General features: G+C 45.4%; 1 protein-coding gene across 1 annotated transcript in view; it reads left to right on the forward strand.

Moving 5' to 3' along the window:
* The window catches only part of FAM178B (family with sequence similarity 178 member B), a 260,763-nt gene that overhangs the window by 16,609 nt on the left and 225,696 nt on the right, over positions 1-18,458 (forward strand). The window contains exon 2 of the mRNA XM_032229885.1: positions 13,768-13,849. Coding sequence (XP_032085776.1) covers positions 13,771-13,849 — 79 coding nt within the window. The 5' untranslated portion in view covers positions 13,768-13,770. The remainder of the gene's footprint in view (positions 1-13,767; positions 13,850-18,458) is intronic.

Below are 18,458 nucleotides of genomic sequence, written 5' to 3' on the forward strand. Positions count from 1 at the left end.
AGTCTGTGGAAGGTCTCCTTTTTTGAGTTTTTGGGAGAGATGTTCTGTCTTTTTTGTGGGGAGGGTGGGAAGGGGAAACGTGACATTGTGGGACAGGGAAGAGGGGAGCTTTGCAAACCATCATTGTCTGTAGGCAAGAGAAGGAAGAAAAAACTGTGCGGAGTAAAATGTGAAGTTCATAACTTCTTGATTTCTCTTCTTTTCTGGGAGGCAGGAGCAAAGCTGTGTAGAAGTTACTGGACTTGGTCCTTGATAGTGTTGCTTTATATCCTTCCCCTACTCCTTGCAAAGGGATGGTGGCTCAGCGTCTTAGACACTGAACTTGTCGATCAGAAAGGTCGGCAGTCCGGTGGTTCGAATCCCCAGCGCCATGTAACAGAGTGAGCTCCCGTTACTTGTCCCAGCTTCTGCCAACCTAGCAGTTCGAAAGCACGTAAAAATGCAAGTAGAAAAATAGGAACCACCTTTGGTGGGAAGGGAACAGCGCTTTGTGCGCCATTGGAATTGAGTCATGCTGGCCACATGACCACGGAGACAGTGCTGGTTCTTCGGCTTTCAAATGGAAACGAACACCGGTCCTAGAGCCACCAATTCCTAGAGTTAGTTTTTTAACTAACACATATGTGCAGGGGATCTTTACCTTACTTCTTGCAAACTATTTTTCCACTCAAAATCCTCCCTTTGCTCTGGACCTCTGGAGGAGGTAAACTGAAGAAGATTCTACAAAAGTGGAACCAATCATCATCATCATCATCATCATCATCATCATCATCATCATCTGCAAAAAACCACCCTACTTGGAAGACCTTATTTCCTTCGACATTACCTTAACAGTTCCTAGGTCCTTGTTTAGGACTCGAGCTGTTGAGCTACCAACCAGCCCCAAAGGCTATGAATCTCACCAAAGATTAACCACATAACAACAACAACAACAACAAACAACAACAACATAAAGTGGAACATAAAGTGGAAAATGTTATCGAAAATGAGAAGGTGAAGATCTTGTGGGACTTTAGAATACAAATGGATCGTCATTTGGAGCACAACACGCCAGATATCACGGTTGTAGAGGGCCGAAGTGTACAGTTTATTGATATCGCTGTTCCTGGAGATGCCAGAGTTGAAGAAAAAGAACTAGAAAAAATCATGAAATATCACGACTTGGCCATCGAAACTACACGGCTATGGATGAAGCATGTAACAGTGATACCCATTGTCATCAGGGCACTTGGCACCATGTCCAAGAATTTTACAAGATACATCCACAAATTGCAGCTTTCTGCAATAAAACCAGCGGAACTGCAAAAAACTGTGCTACTCGGAACATCTTATGTTTTAAGAAGGTGTTTGGTTGATACCTAAGACTCTAGCAGCAAACCGTATCAACCATTAGCACCAGTCACTGGTATTTGTGGTGCATTTTTGAATGTTCAGTTGGCTGAGTTTCATGTTTAATGAATAAAGTATAGCAATAGCAGTTAGACTTATATACCGCTTCATAGGGCTTTCAGCCCTCTCTAAGCGGTTTACAGAGTCAGCATATTGCCCCCACGGTCTGGGTCCTCATTTCACCCACCTCGGAAGGATGGAAGGCTGAGTCAACCTTGAGCCAGTAAGATTAGAACTGCTGAACTGCAGATAACAGTCAGCTGAAGTGGCCTGCAGTACTGCACCCTAACCACTGCGCCACCTCGGCTCGTATATAATAATAATAGAAGGAACTAGTGGGTAGACTCTTCCATAGAACCTCTCTAGATAAGGAGGGGATGGGAGACCACCCACAAGTGCTCCAGATGGCTACTCCTTTTGAGGTGATTGCAGAACAGCAGTTTTCTGTGTGTTTGACCACAGGGAGACGAAAGGATTAGCCATGTTGCTTGCAACTGTGGTGGTGCCTTTAAAGGACATTGTGATTGCAAACCTCACTTTTTAATGATTTACTTCACTTTCCAATCACTTTCATGGGAAGCCTCACTTTTTAATTCCTTTCAGAAATTTAACCATCTTAAAATTATTGTAATCCTTCAGAATGGATAGTTTGAAATGTCTTCATGGGATGAGTTTATCTTCAACTCTGAACAAAAGAAAAAATAATTATAAGCTTAAGAAATAAAGAATTTGAAACGCACAGCAAAAAGCTAACAAGATTTGCATCTAGGAATGTTATGAATGGATTAAGACTCAAGATAAATTTGGAACGTTGATTTTTACTATAATATTTTGGAATTAACTAGTAAAATATTCTCATGGGAAATGTATTTTGCTTATTCTGGCTTTTGCAAGTTATGACAAAAAATAAGATGATGACTTTAGAACTGGACACTAGAGGGAAGTAAAGATTTAAAGCAGATGTGAAGAAGGAACAAGATACAGCCCCTTCCTGATATCAGCAAATACTGGGATTTTATGTCACAAAACATTATAACATTGGAAATATTAAAGGTGATCTTTGAAGAATGGCGTCGGAAATTAGAACCTATAATGTCAACTCAATCGTGATCATGTCTGCTTCTGTAAAAAGACTGTGTTTAAAAGATATTAATGGAGGTATGACAGGAGTGGCGTGGTGGCCTAGTGGTCAAGACACTCACCTCTCATTTGGATGGTTGAGAGTTCAATCCTAGGTAGTGGCAGATATTTTCTCTGTGCATGAAGAGAAAATATCTGCTGTGAACTCCACATAGGCGTCAGGAAGGGCATCTGGGTAGTAAATGCTAAGTTCCATGCAGTCATTCCATCTCCACCCCAAAGCAAGGGGTTGCAGGATTGTTAAAAGAAAATGGAGGTATGACAGATGTTGTATACATTTTATCTGAACAGATGAAAAAGTAGAGAATGACAGGCCAAGAAAATGCTTTGGAAAAGGATAAAACTGGGTATACAGTTTTAAAAAAATTAAAAGGGAAATACAAACAATAAACTAGGAGAATTACCTGGGGAAAAAAAGTGTCATTCTACTGGATCTCCCCAAAAAGCTTATTTAAGCCTTGGAAGAAATCTGTGCAATGGGAGAATGAAAAATGGAAGAGAAATCTAATCCGATGACAATTGAATTAAAGATTAAGACTGTGAGAAGTGAGAGGAAGAAATATAAAGTTGGGTTATGTGATCAAAATCAAAATAAGACCTCATTGCTTAGCAATGGAAAATTCTGGTGCCAATTGCCGTTGTAAGTCGAGGACTAACTGTAGAATGCTCAATTTTCACATTTAAAAAAAAACAATAAAAGAGCCCGCCTGACAGCTGTGGTGTGGATGATGGTTGTCATTTATTATGTCCCAAAGCTCTAAAATATTTCAAGCTCCATTTAAAGGCCTGAGACAACATGAATCCAATGAGGATTCTGGATCCCTCTGTCCAGTAAACACAAAAAATACTTTGCTATCGTAACGTTTGGGCTGATTTATCCCAACCTTCAATCCTTGAATTGATATCCATTCCCCATTTTAAGAAAGATGAGAATATTGCTGAGCACGCACAGGGTGTCTTGGTCTTTTTTTCCACACACGCCGACAAAAGGCATGGTGAAAACACTGCTAACGCATTAACCCTACTAACAAAATGGTTGAAGGATTTCTAGAAGCCTCGTGCTCAGACAAATTAGCTGTCGATAGACACATAGATATAAACAACATCTACACACTGCTCAAAAGAGACAATCAATAAGCCAAAAAGGGAAGAAAGAGACTCAAACACCTCTTGACCAGCAGCAATCGGCACCCAGTTGAGCATACTCCAAGACCAGGAGTTCGATCCTGACCGGCTCAAGATTGCCTTCCATTCTTCCAAGATCAGTAAAATGAGAACCCAGATTGTTGGGGGTAAGAGGCTGACTCTATAAACCACTTAGAGAGGGCTGGAAAGCACTGCATATGTAAGTCTAAAAGCTATTGCTAAATGCTATTGCTACTAAGATTGTTGGATGAGCAGGCACAAAAACAGCCAGTGAAGTGATTGAAGCCTGGGAAATTGCCCCCCCCCCCCCCCATCAGTGAACATGATGACTGATTTATCCCCAGCCTATCAGGTACTTAGGAGCTGACGGCTTGGCAGCACAAGCGAATGACTTAATAGCCAGCCATCAACACCCCAATCAACAGCTAAAAAGCCACACCCCACAGGCACCATATGCATGTAGCCCTCAACATTTATGTTGCTAAGTGAGAAATTTGTTGTTGAGTTTTGCTCCATTTTGTGACTTTTCTTGCCGCGCTTGTTAAGCGAATCACTGCAGTCACTAAATTAGCAACCTGGTTGTTAAGTGAATCTGTGTGAAGTGCTTTATAAGTGAAGTGTGAAGCGGTATATAAGTCTAAGGGCTATTGCTAATCAAGAAGTAAACAATACCCCAATCAAGGAACTGCCAAACAAGCTACCAGTAACAGCCAAACCAAAGAACCTCCAAGATCACTCCCACCAACACTGACTGGCAAGTTACTAGAAGACATACTGAGAGCAAACTTCACTGCTTTCTAGCACTGATGATGTTACCTAGTTGGGTAATGAAACGTATGCAAGAAAACGACCAAGCTCAGAAAGCACTGACTCCTCCCCCTCCTCCTCCCCCCATTTCCCAACTCCCTCCCTCTTCCTCCCCCCTTCCCCTCCTCCATCCCTCCTCCTTCCCCCTTCCCCTTCCTCCCTCCCTCCTCCTCCCTCTCCTCCTTTGTCTGCATTCTGCAAACCTAATTCTCTTCTAGCACTGATGATGTTACCTAGTTGGGTAATGAAACGTCTGCAAGAAAATAACCAAGTTCAGAAAGCACGAAGAATCCTACAGTCATCCTCTTCCTCCTCCTTCTCCCTTTTTTGCATTTTGCAAACCTAATTCCATTCTAGCACTGATGATATTACCTAATTGGGTAATGAAACATCTGCAGGAAAGTGACCAAGCTCAGAGAGAACCAAGTACCCCACAATCCTCCTCCTCCTCCCCCTCCTCCTCCCCCCCCTCCTCCTCCTCTCCATTTCCTGCACTCTGCAAACAAGCTACCAGTAACAGCCAAACCAAAGAACCTCCAAGATCACTCCCACCAACACTGACTGGCAAGTTACTAGAAGACATACTGAGAGCAAACTTCACTCCTTTCTAGCACTGATGACGTTACCTATTTGGGTAATGAAATGTCTGCAAGAAAACAACTAAGCTCAGAGAGCAACAAGGACTCCACAGTCCACCCCTCCCCCTTCTTTTCCTTCACTCTGCAAACCTAATTCCCTTCTAGCACTGATGAGGTTACCTAGTTGGGTCATGAAACGTCTGCAAGAAAACAACCAAGCTCAGAGAGCACCCAGGACTCTTTCCTTTCAACCCCGAGTGACAAATATTCTTCACTGAGAAATTGACACCTTAGCAGACTAGCTCTGACGACAGGATGCTGTTTTGCTATACGCTTGGGAGATGGATTAACTGAACTCTCGTAACTCGGTGGTTGCAAGACTGAAGGCCCCAGAACAAGCGAAGGTTGATGTGTGAGGTGATGCTCAGCAAGCGAGAATTCATATATTTTGTTCCTGTGGTGCAGGTGGACGGTAGATTAGGAGAAGAAAAATCAACGAGGGCAAGAAAACTGGAAGAAGGAGAAGGCCCTGGGAAGGATACATGGAGGGAGTTAAAAAAATGATTATGGCAGACAGTTTGGTGTGTGTGAGTGTTTCTTCATCCAGTGACTTGGCTCTATGCCCTGAACTAACGTATCTGGTTTGCTTCGCAGCTGGTCCCGGGAAAATATTCCCTTTGTTATTGAAATGGCTGCAAATGATCCACAGGGCCGTTTCAAGACAGGATAATAAACCCTTTCACATCTGGGAGTGAGAAGGAACTTCACTTCTTTAGCGATGGACCCAAAACAGAGACGGAATTGAGTTTTTGGCAGTCCAACTTCTTGCAGCAGCAGCAGCAGCTTCTTCTTCTTCTTCTTCTTCTTCTTCTTCTTCTTCTTCTTCTTCTTCTTCTTCTTCTTCTTCTTCTTCTTCTTCTTCTCCTTCTCCTCCTCCTCCTCCTCCTCCTCCTCCTCCTCCCCCTCCTCCTCCTCTCTCCTCCTCTCTCCTCCCTCCTCCCCCTCCTCCCCCTCTCCCCCTCCCCTCCTCCTCCTTCCATATATACTGTGTGTGTGTGTGTATGTATGTATGTATATGTATATGTATGTGTGTATGTATGTATGTGTGTGTGTGTGTGTGTGTGTGTGTTTGTGTGTTTTCCACAATAACTCTGGAACACCTAGAGCGATTTCAACCAAACTTGCTACACAAATGACTTATGACATATTCTCTGGAAACAAATACTGTGAGGGTAAGACACCCCTAACACCCCTTAGGCTGTGTGTGTCTGTGTGTGTCCGTTCCAGCATAACTCTGGAACGCCTGGGCCGCTGAAATGAAAAGGACTGAATTTTATCTATAGTGTCAAGTCACAGTACTTTTGACAGTGATAGTGTGCATTTTGGATTCAGGTTCTATTAAGATACAGCTTGTTGTGCCTTAAAATGGCTTCTACTGTACAGCACAGTACAGTTGCCATGGTAACGGTTTCACAGTACCCCACAAGGGGACTCCCTCTAATACAGGATTGAGAGAAATACATACCCAGGCTACACCGGGTTATCAGCTAGTCTTACATAAAATAATCTAGACAAGTACTTATTAATTAATTATTTTATCTAGTGTATGGTATCTACAGAGGTCATACAATCACTGATATACAAATTTAGTTTAAATAAAGTGTCAGCATATATATAGCTATATATTTCTATCTATCTATCTATCTATCTATCTATCTATCTATCTATCTATCTATCTATCTATCATCTATCTATCTATTTATCATCTATCTATCTATCTATCTATCTATCTATCTATCTATCTATCTATCTATCCTACCTACCTACCTACCTACCTACCTACCTACCTACCTATCATCCATCCCTCCATCTGTCCATCCCTCCATCTATCTAATGTATCTAATGTATCTAATGTATCTATCTATCTATCTATCTATCTATCTATCTATCTATCTATCTATCTATCTATCCTACCTACCTACCTACCTACCTACCTACCTACCTACCTACCTACCTACCTACCTATCATCCATCCCTCCATCTGTCCATCCCTCCATCTATCTAATGTATCTAATGTATCTAATGTATCTAATGTATCTATCTATCTATCTATCTATCTATCTATCTATCTATCTATCTATCTATCTATCTATCTATCTCTATTCTATCTATCTAATCTATCTATCTAAAAGATATGCAGACAGTATAGGAGATAATATCTTAAATTAAGATAAAACCATGATAAAATCACCCTAATATGGTACCACAGAGTCACAATAGGATAGGTCTTATAATTCAATATCTAAGGAAGCTTAACAGCGCCTGCATCACGTGACTGGAGATGCGGTAATGGTTGTAAGTACGAAGACCAGTCGTAAGCCACTTTTCCCATAACCTGTTAGAGTTTGCTAAGCGAATGATCGCAAGTCAAGGATCGTCTGTATGCAGGTCAAAAGCCACAGCCTGGACAGAACGTCCTGAAACGGACTTTGGGTCAGCAAAGAAGCAGGGCCAAGCTTTAACGCCCTGGCTGAAATTTATTCAAGTTATAGGTGGAATACACATATATATAGATAGATATATATCAGGGGTGGGTTTCTCGCCCCGTTCCAACCGGTTCGGTTGGAACGGGGCCGGCGGCGTCCTCGTGCACGTGCGCAGTGCACCCATGCGTACTAGCGTCTGTGCGATGCTCCAGCTGCTCCTGGAGGATCGCACAGGCGCTGTATGCGTCCTGCGCATGCGTGGAAGCGCAGAACTCGTCAAAACCGGGTAAGGAGCGTGGCCGGGCGGGTGGGCCCTTCGCCCCTCCCGAAAGTTAGTTACTTCCGGGTTTGCCGACCAACCTGTTCGCGGCGGTCCCGCGAATACACACACACACACACACACACACACATATATACATACACACACACACACATATATGGAAGAGCGCTGGATCGGGAGAAAGCGAGGCCGTTGTAAAGTTGGAGGAAGAGGCATCAATAACCTAACGCTAGTGACATTACTAACTGAAAAATGCAAATCCTTTGCAAGGCCTGGTAATAAAAGTCGAAAGAGAAAAAATGGAGCTAACCATTAAATATAAAGGAGCCCTGATTGATGTCAGCGGGTAGCGCAGCCTGCCTTAGAATTGACAACGAAGATACCAGAGCGTGGAAAGCTGCTGCCTTTTAGGATCAAATATCAGGAGTAAAAAAGAACCAGCAGTCAAGGAAAAAAATGACTATTCTTCATTGGAGAGCAGGAATGAAAGTCTTGGAAAAGGTCAGATGTCACCGCGAGTTTCTTTCGGTCTCCAAATTTCGGAATGTTGGCCGCAATTATTTTTCCCGGGGACATTAAATGGAGGTGAAAGTTGGACTCTGGAGAACCAAGATAGATGCTTTTGAACGGTGGTGGTGAAGACTGCTGAGAATACCACGAATCACAATGGGACAATTGGTCACAGACCTGTGACCCCTGCCTACTTCACCCCAGCCTCCCCGGCCCAGCTGACTCACTGTGGCTGTTTGTCCTGGTCAGGCCCTCCATGGACACTGTTGTGGCCCACCAGCGGCCACCAGAGCTGGCAGCAGAACTGGACAGTGTGGAGGTTGGGGAGGAACATGGGCCAGTCCCTGGAGGCTGGCAAAGGCTTGGATAAGGGCTCTGTGTCGGAGGCAGAGAGAGGGCTGAGGCTGTCTGGGAGTCATCAGCTACCTTCAGAGCTAGATAGCAGTGAGGCAGAAGAACAGTTAGAGCCTGGGTTGGAAGTGACCTCAGGGGTCGTCTAGTCCAACCCCCTGCCTGAGCAGGAGACCCTACACCATTTCTGACAAATGGCAGTCCAGTCTCTTCTTGAAAGCCTCCAGGGATGAAGCTCCCACAACCTCTGAGTAACAGAATAATAACAGATTCACAGAGTTGGAAGGGACCTTGGAGGTCATCTAGTCCAACGCCCTGCCCAAGCAGGAGACCCTACACCATTTTTGACAAATGGCAGTCCAATCTCTTCTTGAAAGCCTCCAGGGATGAAGCTCCCATAACTTACGAAGGCAATTTCTGTTCCATTGAATATAGAATACCAGGGTTGGAAGGGACCACAGGGGTCATCTAGTCCAACCCCCCGCCTGAGCAGGAGACCCTACACCATTTCTGACAGATGGCAGCCCAGTCTCTTCTTGAAAGCCTCCAGTGATGAAGCTCCCACAACTTCCGAAGGAAACTTCTGTTCCATGGGTTGATTGTTCTCACTGTCAGGAAATTCTTCCTTATTTCCAGGCTGAATCTCTCCTTGATCAGTTTGTGTATCCAGCCAACATACACAAGAACGAATGCCAACTTACCACATGTACTCATCAGTTGTAAGAAGGCTAAAGCATTCTTTGTGTTCATCCTGACTATTTGTAGCTAGACACAAACATTACAGAGCCGATATTATTACAAATTACAATATTTCTCACATGGCAACAACTATTGGAAGCTTTCTTGTACCATCCACACAGCTAGCTAAACCCTGCTGCGTTCCTGAAATTTGCATTGTATGGAGAACGGAGGGACGTTTTGCAGGGTTTTCAGATTTAGGTCCCCACCTTCATGTTCAGGCTTCTGCTTGCCTTTTAAAACTTATATTTATAGAATTATAGAATTTATAGAAATATTTATGCAATATCAGAGGTTTTCAATTCAATTGTGTAGAATGCAAAGAATGTGTGTTTGTGTTTTATTTGTATAGTTATAATGTATATTGGAGAAGGGGTGAAATTAAGCTTACCTTTGCCACCGGTTCGGTAGCAATGTGAGTGTGCATGCTTTCCTCCCACGTGCCACCTCTGCACAGTAACAGGACCTTACGTCCATGCGCAGAGCATAAAAAAGGGACGTGAGGACGTCCAGGTGGGTGGGCGGAGCCTGCTACTGAGCACGTCTGCAAAGGTAAGTGAACAGCGGGGGGGGGGATCCACTGTGCCACACAATTTAGATTAGCTTTAGATAAATATAAATCGTGCATCACGGTTGATCGTCAGAAATACCGGTAGCATTTTACCCCTGCACTGAAGATGGCATTTAATCTTGTTGTATGAGGTGCGATAATAAAGAAACTAAGTCTCTAACTAACTAAAACCAGCATTTTCCTTTCTTCCTTTTGTTTTGCCTTTCTGTCCCTGAACACACACAAACACACACACACATACACACACACACCATTGCCACCATTGAACGTAGTTAGCACCCATCCATTTTTCTTCCCCTCCCGTATAACTTCATGATGTTGGCTTCACCACGGAACGCATTGCCAACCTAATGGGGTTCTTGCTGCCATCCTGTCCCAAGGTGGTGGATTTGGGGGTGGGGTGGTCAGTGGTCCTGCTATTCTTCTCTGTCCCCCTCTGCTAATACTTTGGACGAAAAAACGGCTGCATCGCCTTTTCCCTAGCCGGGCTTCCCCCTCTGGCGCGTGTGTGAAAATGGAGCCGACTAATTGTTTCATTTGTGCTAAAAGAGGCGCCCGGGTAGTAAATCATAGGGATGGAGCTGTGCTGGCAGCCATGCAGGGGGGCTGCTCCAGATGGAGCTAAGTGCTACCTAGCCAGAGCATTTCAGCGCCACTGTCTGAGTTCAAGCAACAGGATGGGGAGGGGGAATTGGGGAGGACCCTTTAGGGCAGACAGCCCCAGCATAAATGTTGTTTTGACACTGGAGACTTGAAAGGAGGTTTCAAGTGCAGCTCCGAGAGAGATCAAAGAAGCGGAATCTGTTTCTGGGGAGCTGGACCAATGTCTGGCCTTAAGCAGGGACCAGAAGCTTTTGAAGGCTCCTGTTCTGACTGAGGCTTCTCCAAAAAGCAGGAGGCAGATTCCTGGTCCTTACAAAACCCCTTTTGTTAAACGAATGTGAGTTCCTCTCATTCACATTCAGCAAAGGCCTGGCAAACAGTCTTTCAAAAGTGAATTTATGACCACAGACCTTATCTATCTTGGAAAGCTGCCATATAAATATTTTCCAAATGAGGTGCTGTGCAAGGAAAGGCTGGGCACAGAGTCTCTGAGATTCATGGACAGATCTTCACACTTCTGAAACGAACTAACAAACAAATTGTTTCGAACAAAAGCCCACTCCCCTTTGGCTCCTCTTTGATTTCCTCTGGGAGGGGCCATTCAGCATCCACCTGTGGCCTTACTCCCAAGTTGACCCTGATTTCTTAGCTGTTCTTTTCTTTGGCAGCTCTGTGCATGGCCACAGTGGGAACAGGCTCCAGCTGTTCCTCTGCCTCACTGATGTCTGACTCTGAAGGCAGCTGATAACTGGCATAGGGCCCTGGCTCCCTCTCTGCCTCCGACACAGAGCCCTCATCAGAGCCTTCCCCAGACTCCAGGACTGGCCCATGTTCCTCTCCAACCTCCTCACTGTCCGAATCTTCTGCCAGCTCCACTGGCGGGCCCCAACAGCTCCCTACTGGAGATGGAAGACTGGGGAGGGGCTAATGCCTCCTATAAGACAGGGAATTTAAAGCACCCTGGCAGGGAGCAGTTCTTGGCCCACACAACGGCTGGGCGGTTTGGTATGTGCCCCAGTCAAATGTGTGGGGCAGGGGGAGCAGAGGGTTGATCCTCAAATGAGCAATCCAGGGAAGAAGACTCCAATCCAACCATCTTGCAACCCTCACTGATGGCCTTGGGGGAATGAGGGGGAGAGATGCTGCCATCAGAGAAGAAGGGGAAGCCCCCAAAGCCTTGACAGAGGAAGAAACTTAGGAAGGACCTACCCCAACGATGGGGTGGTTAAAAGGGGCAACAGAGGAATTGGTGCATTCAGACTTGGGAGGATTGTGTAGTGTAGCCTTGTAATAATATGTAGAATAGGAGGGATGACATCAGGGGTGGGGTTGAAAAATGTAAGCAACCAGTTTTCTGCCCAGTTGCTTGGTGGGCATGGCCCCATCTTGCAAAATGGGGGGGGGGCGTTTTTGCCCTCCACAGGCTCCGCATGCTTTTCCCAAGCCTCCAGGAGGGCGACAACGGTGTCCCTTGGATTCCGGAGACCCTCCATAAATCTAAGTGCCATTGCTATTGCTATTAGGGTATCCACAGCTGGTTTCTGTCCGTGTGCCTCCCTGTGTTTCTGGAAAGGTAGAATTCTGGCTCCAGATGAGAAAAATCACGGATTCAGGAACTTCCTCAAGGAAAAATAGGCAAATCCAGGTAGAGGAGGTTGGGTTAAACATTTGCTCTGCCACTTCGGATTTGAGCAGGGAGGAAACGTTTAGAACAGTGTTTTTCAACCACTGTGCCGCGGCACACTAGTATGCCGTGACATAGTGTCGTGGGAAAAACACTTTATATATAGTCAATATAGGCACAGAGTTAAATTTTTTTAACATTTTCTAATGGTGGTGTGCCTTGTGATTTTTTTCATGAAAAAAAGTGTGCCTTTGCACAAAAAAGGTTGAAAAACACTGGTTTAGAAATACAACTCTCCCTTCGCCACATTTTCAAGCTAGTAACTGCTCAGGATCATGGAGAAAAATCTATCCGTGTGGCTCAGTGGTGGGTTCTGGCAGCCACTACTGCTGGTTCGCTCAAGGACGTGTTCTGCGTGCTTGCGCTTCATGCGTGCTGCGTTTCATGTGTGCACATTCACAGTACAACGAAAATTGCTTTGCACATGCACAGAAGCAAAAAAAATATGGCAGTGCTGAAGGCTGCAGGAGAACCAGTCCGGAGGCGTGGCAGGTCTGGGTTGCTGCCGTTTCCAGTGACTGGTCCGGCCGAACCAGTCCAAACTGGTGTGGTTGCTGTAAAGTCAATGCCAGCTCGATAGCACATCATCATCAGTCATGATGGTTTGAGATCATGCACTGCACCGTGTGTGGGTTGTCGTCTCTTGGAAATCTCGCGGCTGGGTGAGATGTGTATCTAAACGGCCGTGCGGATTCTGGTGGGAACAGAACCTGCAAAGCAAGGAGAGGCGAGTGAGCAACTTGCGTCCAGGGAGGGAATTCGCCACCCTTGCAGGTCACCGCTTGATGCTGCAAATGGTCAGATAATGCTCCAAGTTGGCAATTATATAGCTCAGCCATCCATGACCCTGTGCTCTCTCTACTTCTCCTCAGCCGGTATGCTTATTATCTGGATGAGCAAAGATGTTTGCAGAACCTCTCTGTAAACAAGAGTCCTCCTTGCATTTATGGCGTTCAGAAGGGCTCTAGTGTAGGGGTCTCCAACCTTGGCAACTTTAACCCTGCCGGACTCAAACGCCCAGAATTCCCCAGCCAGAGTGGGATCTAGGTGTCTTAGTGCAGGGGTCTCCAACCTTGGCAACTTTAAGCTTTGCTTGCTGGGGAATTCTGGGAGTTGAAGTTCGCCAGGCTTAAAGTTACCAAGGTTGGAGACCTCTGCTCTAGTTCATGTGAAAAACCAGAGGCAGAAAGCAGGCAAATCCTTTCTCAGGAGCATCGAAATGCCTCCAAGGAGAGGCCGACTCTGCCTCCGTGTCATTTCTGTTTCCTTGCCACCGCGGAGCTGGAGCTGATGGTGGCTGGTCTTCCTTCCCACCTGTGGCCTGGTGCATACACAGACAAGGTGAGGTTTAGCCCCGGAGGTCCCTGACCGCAGGACAGACTCAACACTGCCGCAACTGTTGTGTGGGAATGAGGGTCTGCTCCCCGATGTCTGTCTTCTTTGTGTTTACTGATGCACTATGTTTTTTGTTTTTCCTCCCCCAGTTGATGTCTTTGAACCCAAATGCCTCGCGGGATGCCTTCCAGACCCTCTGGAACATCAGCACTTACCAGAACATCTCTTCCGGTCAGTTGGGAGAAAGGGGCCGGGAGGAAGAATTGTGTGGACAAGAAGAAAAATATGTGGAGTCTGCAGAAATAGCATAGACAAGGGGTGTCAAACTCGATTTGAGGGCCACATCAGGGTTGTGTTTGACCTCGGGGTGGATGTCGCCAGCTTAACGTCATTTGTGTCAGGAGTGCTTGTGGAGGCCCACTGTGTTTGTCCCTGTTGTGCCCCACCAGCGGCCAGCAGAGTGGGCAGCAGATTCGGACAGTGAGGAGGTTGGGGAGGAACAGTCCTGGAGTCTGGGGAAGGCTCTGATGAGGGCTCTGTGTCGGAGGCAGAGAGGGGACCAGAGCCGTATGCCAGTTATCAGCTGCCTTCAGAGTCAGACATCAGTGGGACAGAAGAATAGCTGGAGCCTGTTCCCACTGTGCTCATGCGCAGAGTTGCCAGATGAAGGGAACAGCTAAAGAACAGGGGTGGACTTGGGAGTAAGGCCACAGGTGGTCGGTGTATGGCCCCTCCCAGAGGAAAGAAAAGAGGAGCGAAAGGGGAGTGGAGCTTGCAGGAGACAATTAGTTCGCTTCATTGGTTCGTGACTCTCCAAGACTCCTTGCCAAGTTTTGCAGAGATCGGCCTGGCAGCTCTCCAAGCCAGATAAGGTCTGTGACTGTAAATCCTCCCTTGAAAGACTTTGCTGGATGCAAATGAGCAGTCAATTGATAAAGGTTTTTTTTGACAAGGAGTTTGCTTCATGCTCTCGGGAAGCCTTGGACAGAACAGTAGTGAAACCCACCAATGTTTTCATCAGCCAGAACACTCTAGAGCGCATCCTTTTCCAATTTTTCCACTCTTTTCTAAGGAATTGGCTTATTTCAACAAGCATCTTATCGGAGTCCTCCACTCTTCTGCTCATTTCAAGCTCTGAGGTAGCAGGAGAAAAGATTTCCCCCGCCCAAACAGACATCCAAGCAGGCAGAAAAAATCTGAATCAAAGGAACCATAATCTTCTCTCATCTACCGCTGCATCTTCCTTCTCCTTAGCAATTAACTGTCACGCCACAAGTGAGAATTAGGATTCCAAGCGGGGAAGGAACAGGTGGAGGCAGTGAGTTTCTGCATAACTGTTATTTTGCTTTCAGCACAGAAGAGAAAATAAGGAAGGTTGAAGACTTCCCTGATCTTTGGCAAGGCTCTTCAGCCAAGATTTCTTTCTTTTCTTGGTGCCATTTATGTCTTCAAGGCTATTTTGGCTCCCGGTGAGAAGGGTGCCCTGCTGTTTTCTTGGCAATATATTTCCCATATGTTTCCCATTGCTTTAATCCTAAACTGAGATGGAATGCCCAACCCCACCCAGCTGGGCTCAGGCCTAAGGCAAGTCTATGCTTTTTTTCAAGAGGCAGCTGAACTTTCTTGTTTTTCTTTTTGAAGCTCTTTTGCTTCCCATCTAAGAAGCTTCTTCGGCTCTGACTGGATGGTGGGGAATGGAAGGATTGATGCTCCTTGCAGACAGCTGGACATTTGCATCCTTTTAGAGGGTCCTTGAAGCACTTGGAGGTTTATCTGTGTCCTCAGGGTCACCTGAGTTCCTGTAGTCTGCATTTCTTTCCCTCTGGAAATCTATTCCTTCTCCCACACCATTCCAAGGATGTTCATCCCAAATTGTATAGCTAAAAGTCTGTCATTCAGACAGTTGTCCCAAAGGTGCTTTTTCAGGACGCAACTGGACTTTCTTGTTTTTTTCTTTCAGAGGCACATTTTCTGTTTTTTCTTTTTTCTTTGAAGATGTCTCATTTCTTTGAAGAGATTTCTGAAGAAGTTTCTTGGATGAGAAGCGAAATGTCTTCAAGGAAAAAACAAGAAAGTCCATTTGCCTCTTGAAAAAAGCACCTTTGGGACATCCATGACCTGGAGGACTGAGGATCTCTAGAGACTTTTAGCCATACAATTTGGGATGAACTTCCTTTGAAGGCTGTGGGAGTAGGAATAGATTTCCAGAGGAAAAATTGCAGACTACAGGAACCATTTGCACCACTCAGGTGACCCTGGGGACACAGATAAACCTCCAAGTGCTTCAAGGACCCTCTAAAAGGATGCAAACGACCAGCTGTTTGCAAGGAGTATAAATCATTCCATTCCCCACCATTCAGTCAGAGCTGAAGAAGCTTCTTGGATGAGAAGCAAGACGTCTTCAAAAGAAAAACCAGAAAGTCCAATTGCCTCCTGAAAAAGCACCTTTGGGACAACCAGGGCCTGGATGACGGAGAATCTCCATAGACATAAGGCAAGGCTACAATTTATACCTTATCTCAGTTCCTAGCCTAGTGCGGTGACACCCGACTGGCTCCCCAAGAAATGTTTAATCACCCCTCAGTGCTTTTCCCATAGTCAGACATTCTGCCCTGAGCAAATGTGAACTCTTCATACATCTGTGTTTGAGAAATCTGTCTCTTGTTGGGTATGGCTACTGAGGGGTCCTTAAAGCTTCCTGAGCTTGGTTGTTTTCTTGGAGACGTCTCATTAGTCAAATGAGGTAATTTCATCAGTGCTAGAAGAAAGTAGGATTTGTGCGGTGAAAGAAGGGGGGAGGAGAGAGGACTGTGGGATCCTTGGTGTTCTCTGAGCTTGGCAGTTTTCTTGTGGATGTTTTATTATGAGTGCTGGAAGGAAGTAGGGTTTGTGGAATGGAGGTGGAGGATTGTGGGGTCCTTTGTGCTCTCTGAGCTTGGTTGTTTTGTTGCAGATGTCTCATTACCCAACTAGGTAACATAATCAGTGCTAGAAGGGAGTTAGGTTTGCAGAGTACAGGAAAAGGAGGAGGGGGAGGGGGTACTGTGCAATCCTTGGTGCTCTCTGAAATTGGTTGTTTTCTTGCAGACGTCTCATTACCCAAACTAGGTAACATCCTCAGTATGGCTAGTATGGCTACAAACAACTTCCTTGGATCTTTCTCCGTACATTCAGAAGCCAAATTTGGGGGGGGGGGGGAATTTTGTTGTTGTTGTTGTCAAGCAGAGTGGTATCATTCTTGCATTTGCTTAGTCTGTGGGTGGCAGCCTTCGTCTTCAGAGCCACACGTGATTCCCAGAGTTGGCTTTTGATAGAAAAAGACAGCCCAGAGGAACCGCGATGGTTGAGAGTTGGCAGCACAGTTGCTGCTATTTTAAGCCGGAAAACGCATGAAATTGTAGAAGTCCTAAAATAGCTGATTTGGAAAGTAAGTAAGTAAGTAAGTAAGAAAGTAAGAAAGAAAGAAAGAACCCCCCCCCCCAGCTTCCATGAAAGCAAATTATCCTCTTTTGTAAGTGTGAACTGGCTCACTCATTTCCTCCCTCAAAAGTGTTAATAGCAGTAGCACTTATATACCGCTTCACAGTGCTGGCAATTGGCAGAATTAGCCTGCAGTGCTCCATTCTAAGCACTGGGAGGAAGGCAGGCAGGAAGGCATGCAAGCAAGCAATAGCACTTAGACTTATATACTGCTTCACAGTGCTTTCCTGCCCTCTCTAAGCAGTTTACGGAGTCAGCCTCTTGCCCCCAACAATCTGGGTCCTCATTTTACCCACCTCGGAAAGATGGAAGGCTGAGTCAACCTTGAGCCAGTCAGGATCGAACTATCAATAGCAATAGCAATATCAGTTAGACTTATATACCGCTTCATAGGGCTTTCAGCCTTCTCTAAGCGGTTTACAGAGTCAGCATATCGCCCCCACAGTCTGGGTCCTCATTTCACCTACCTCGGAAGGATGGAAGGCTGAGTTAACCTTGAGCCGGTGAGATTAGAACCACTGAATTGCAGATAACAGTCAGCTGTAGTGGCCTTCAGTACTGCACCCTAACCACTGCGCCACCTCGGCTGTTAACTCCTGGCAGTGGCAGTGTTAGCCTGCAATACAGCACTCTAACCACAAGTAAGAAAGCAAGGAAGGAGAAAGGAAGGAAAGAAGGAAGGAAGGAAGGAAATAGCAATAGCATTTAGACATATACTGCTTTATAGTGCTTTCCATCCTTCTCTGAGTGGTTTACAGAGTCAGCCTCTTGCCCCGAACAATCTGGGTCCTCATTTTACCCACCTCGGAAGGATGGAAGGCTGAGTCAACCTTGAGCCGGTCAGGATCGAACTCCAGACTGTGGGCAGAGTTAGCCTGTAATCCTGCACTTTAACAAGTGCACCACTGGAGCTCTTAACACGCAGACCACATAGCAGAGGCTCCCCTCTGCGCACACTAAAAACCAGGGGAAGCTCTGCGGGCCATTGCAGCTGCCATCTTGGTTTTTTTTTTTTTAATAAATAAATTTTATTTACAAACATGTAAAACACACACACAAAACTTAGACGTACACCACATTTACACAATACAATAAGAACAGGAGCTTCCTGTTCTTTCTAATAGCAATTGCCAATCGATATCACTCACCTTATATTGTTTCTCCTTCTATTATATTTCATTTGCATTTCACCATTCTTAACCCTCTTATCTTACTCCTCTGTCTGCTATATTGGCTGATTACCTCTAGTAAGTTTAAACCACTTGGGTACATATATATATGTTAATTCTCTTTAACTACTATTTTTGGGCTTTGTTGTCTTCCTTAATTCATCCTTGTTTCTTTCCTCCATCCACCTGTA

The sequence above is a fragment of the Thamnophis elegans genome, chromosome 13, assembly GCF_009769535.1.
Source record: "Thamnophis elegans isolate rThaEle1 chromosome 13, rThaEle1.pri, whole genome shotgun sequence".
Classification (NCBI taxonomy): Eukaryota; Metazoa; Chordata; class Lepidosauria; order Squamata; family Colubridae; genus Thamnophis; species Thamnophis elegans.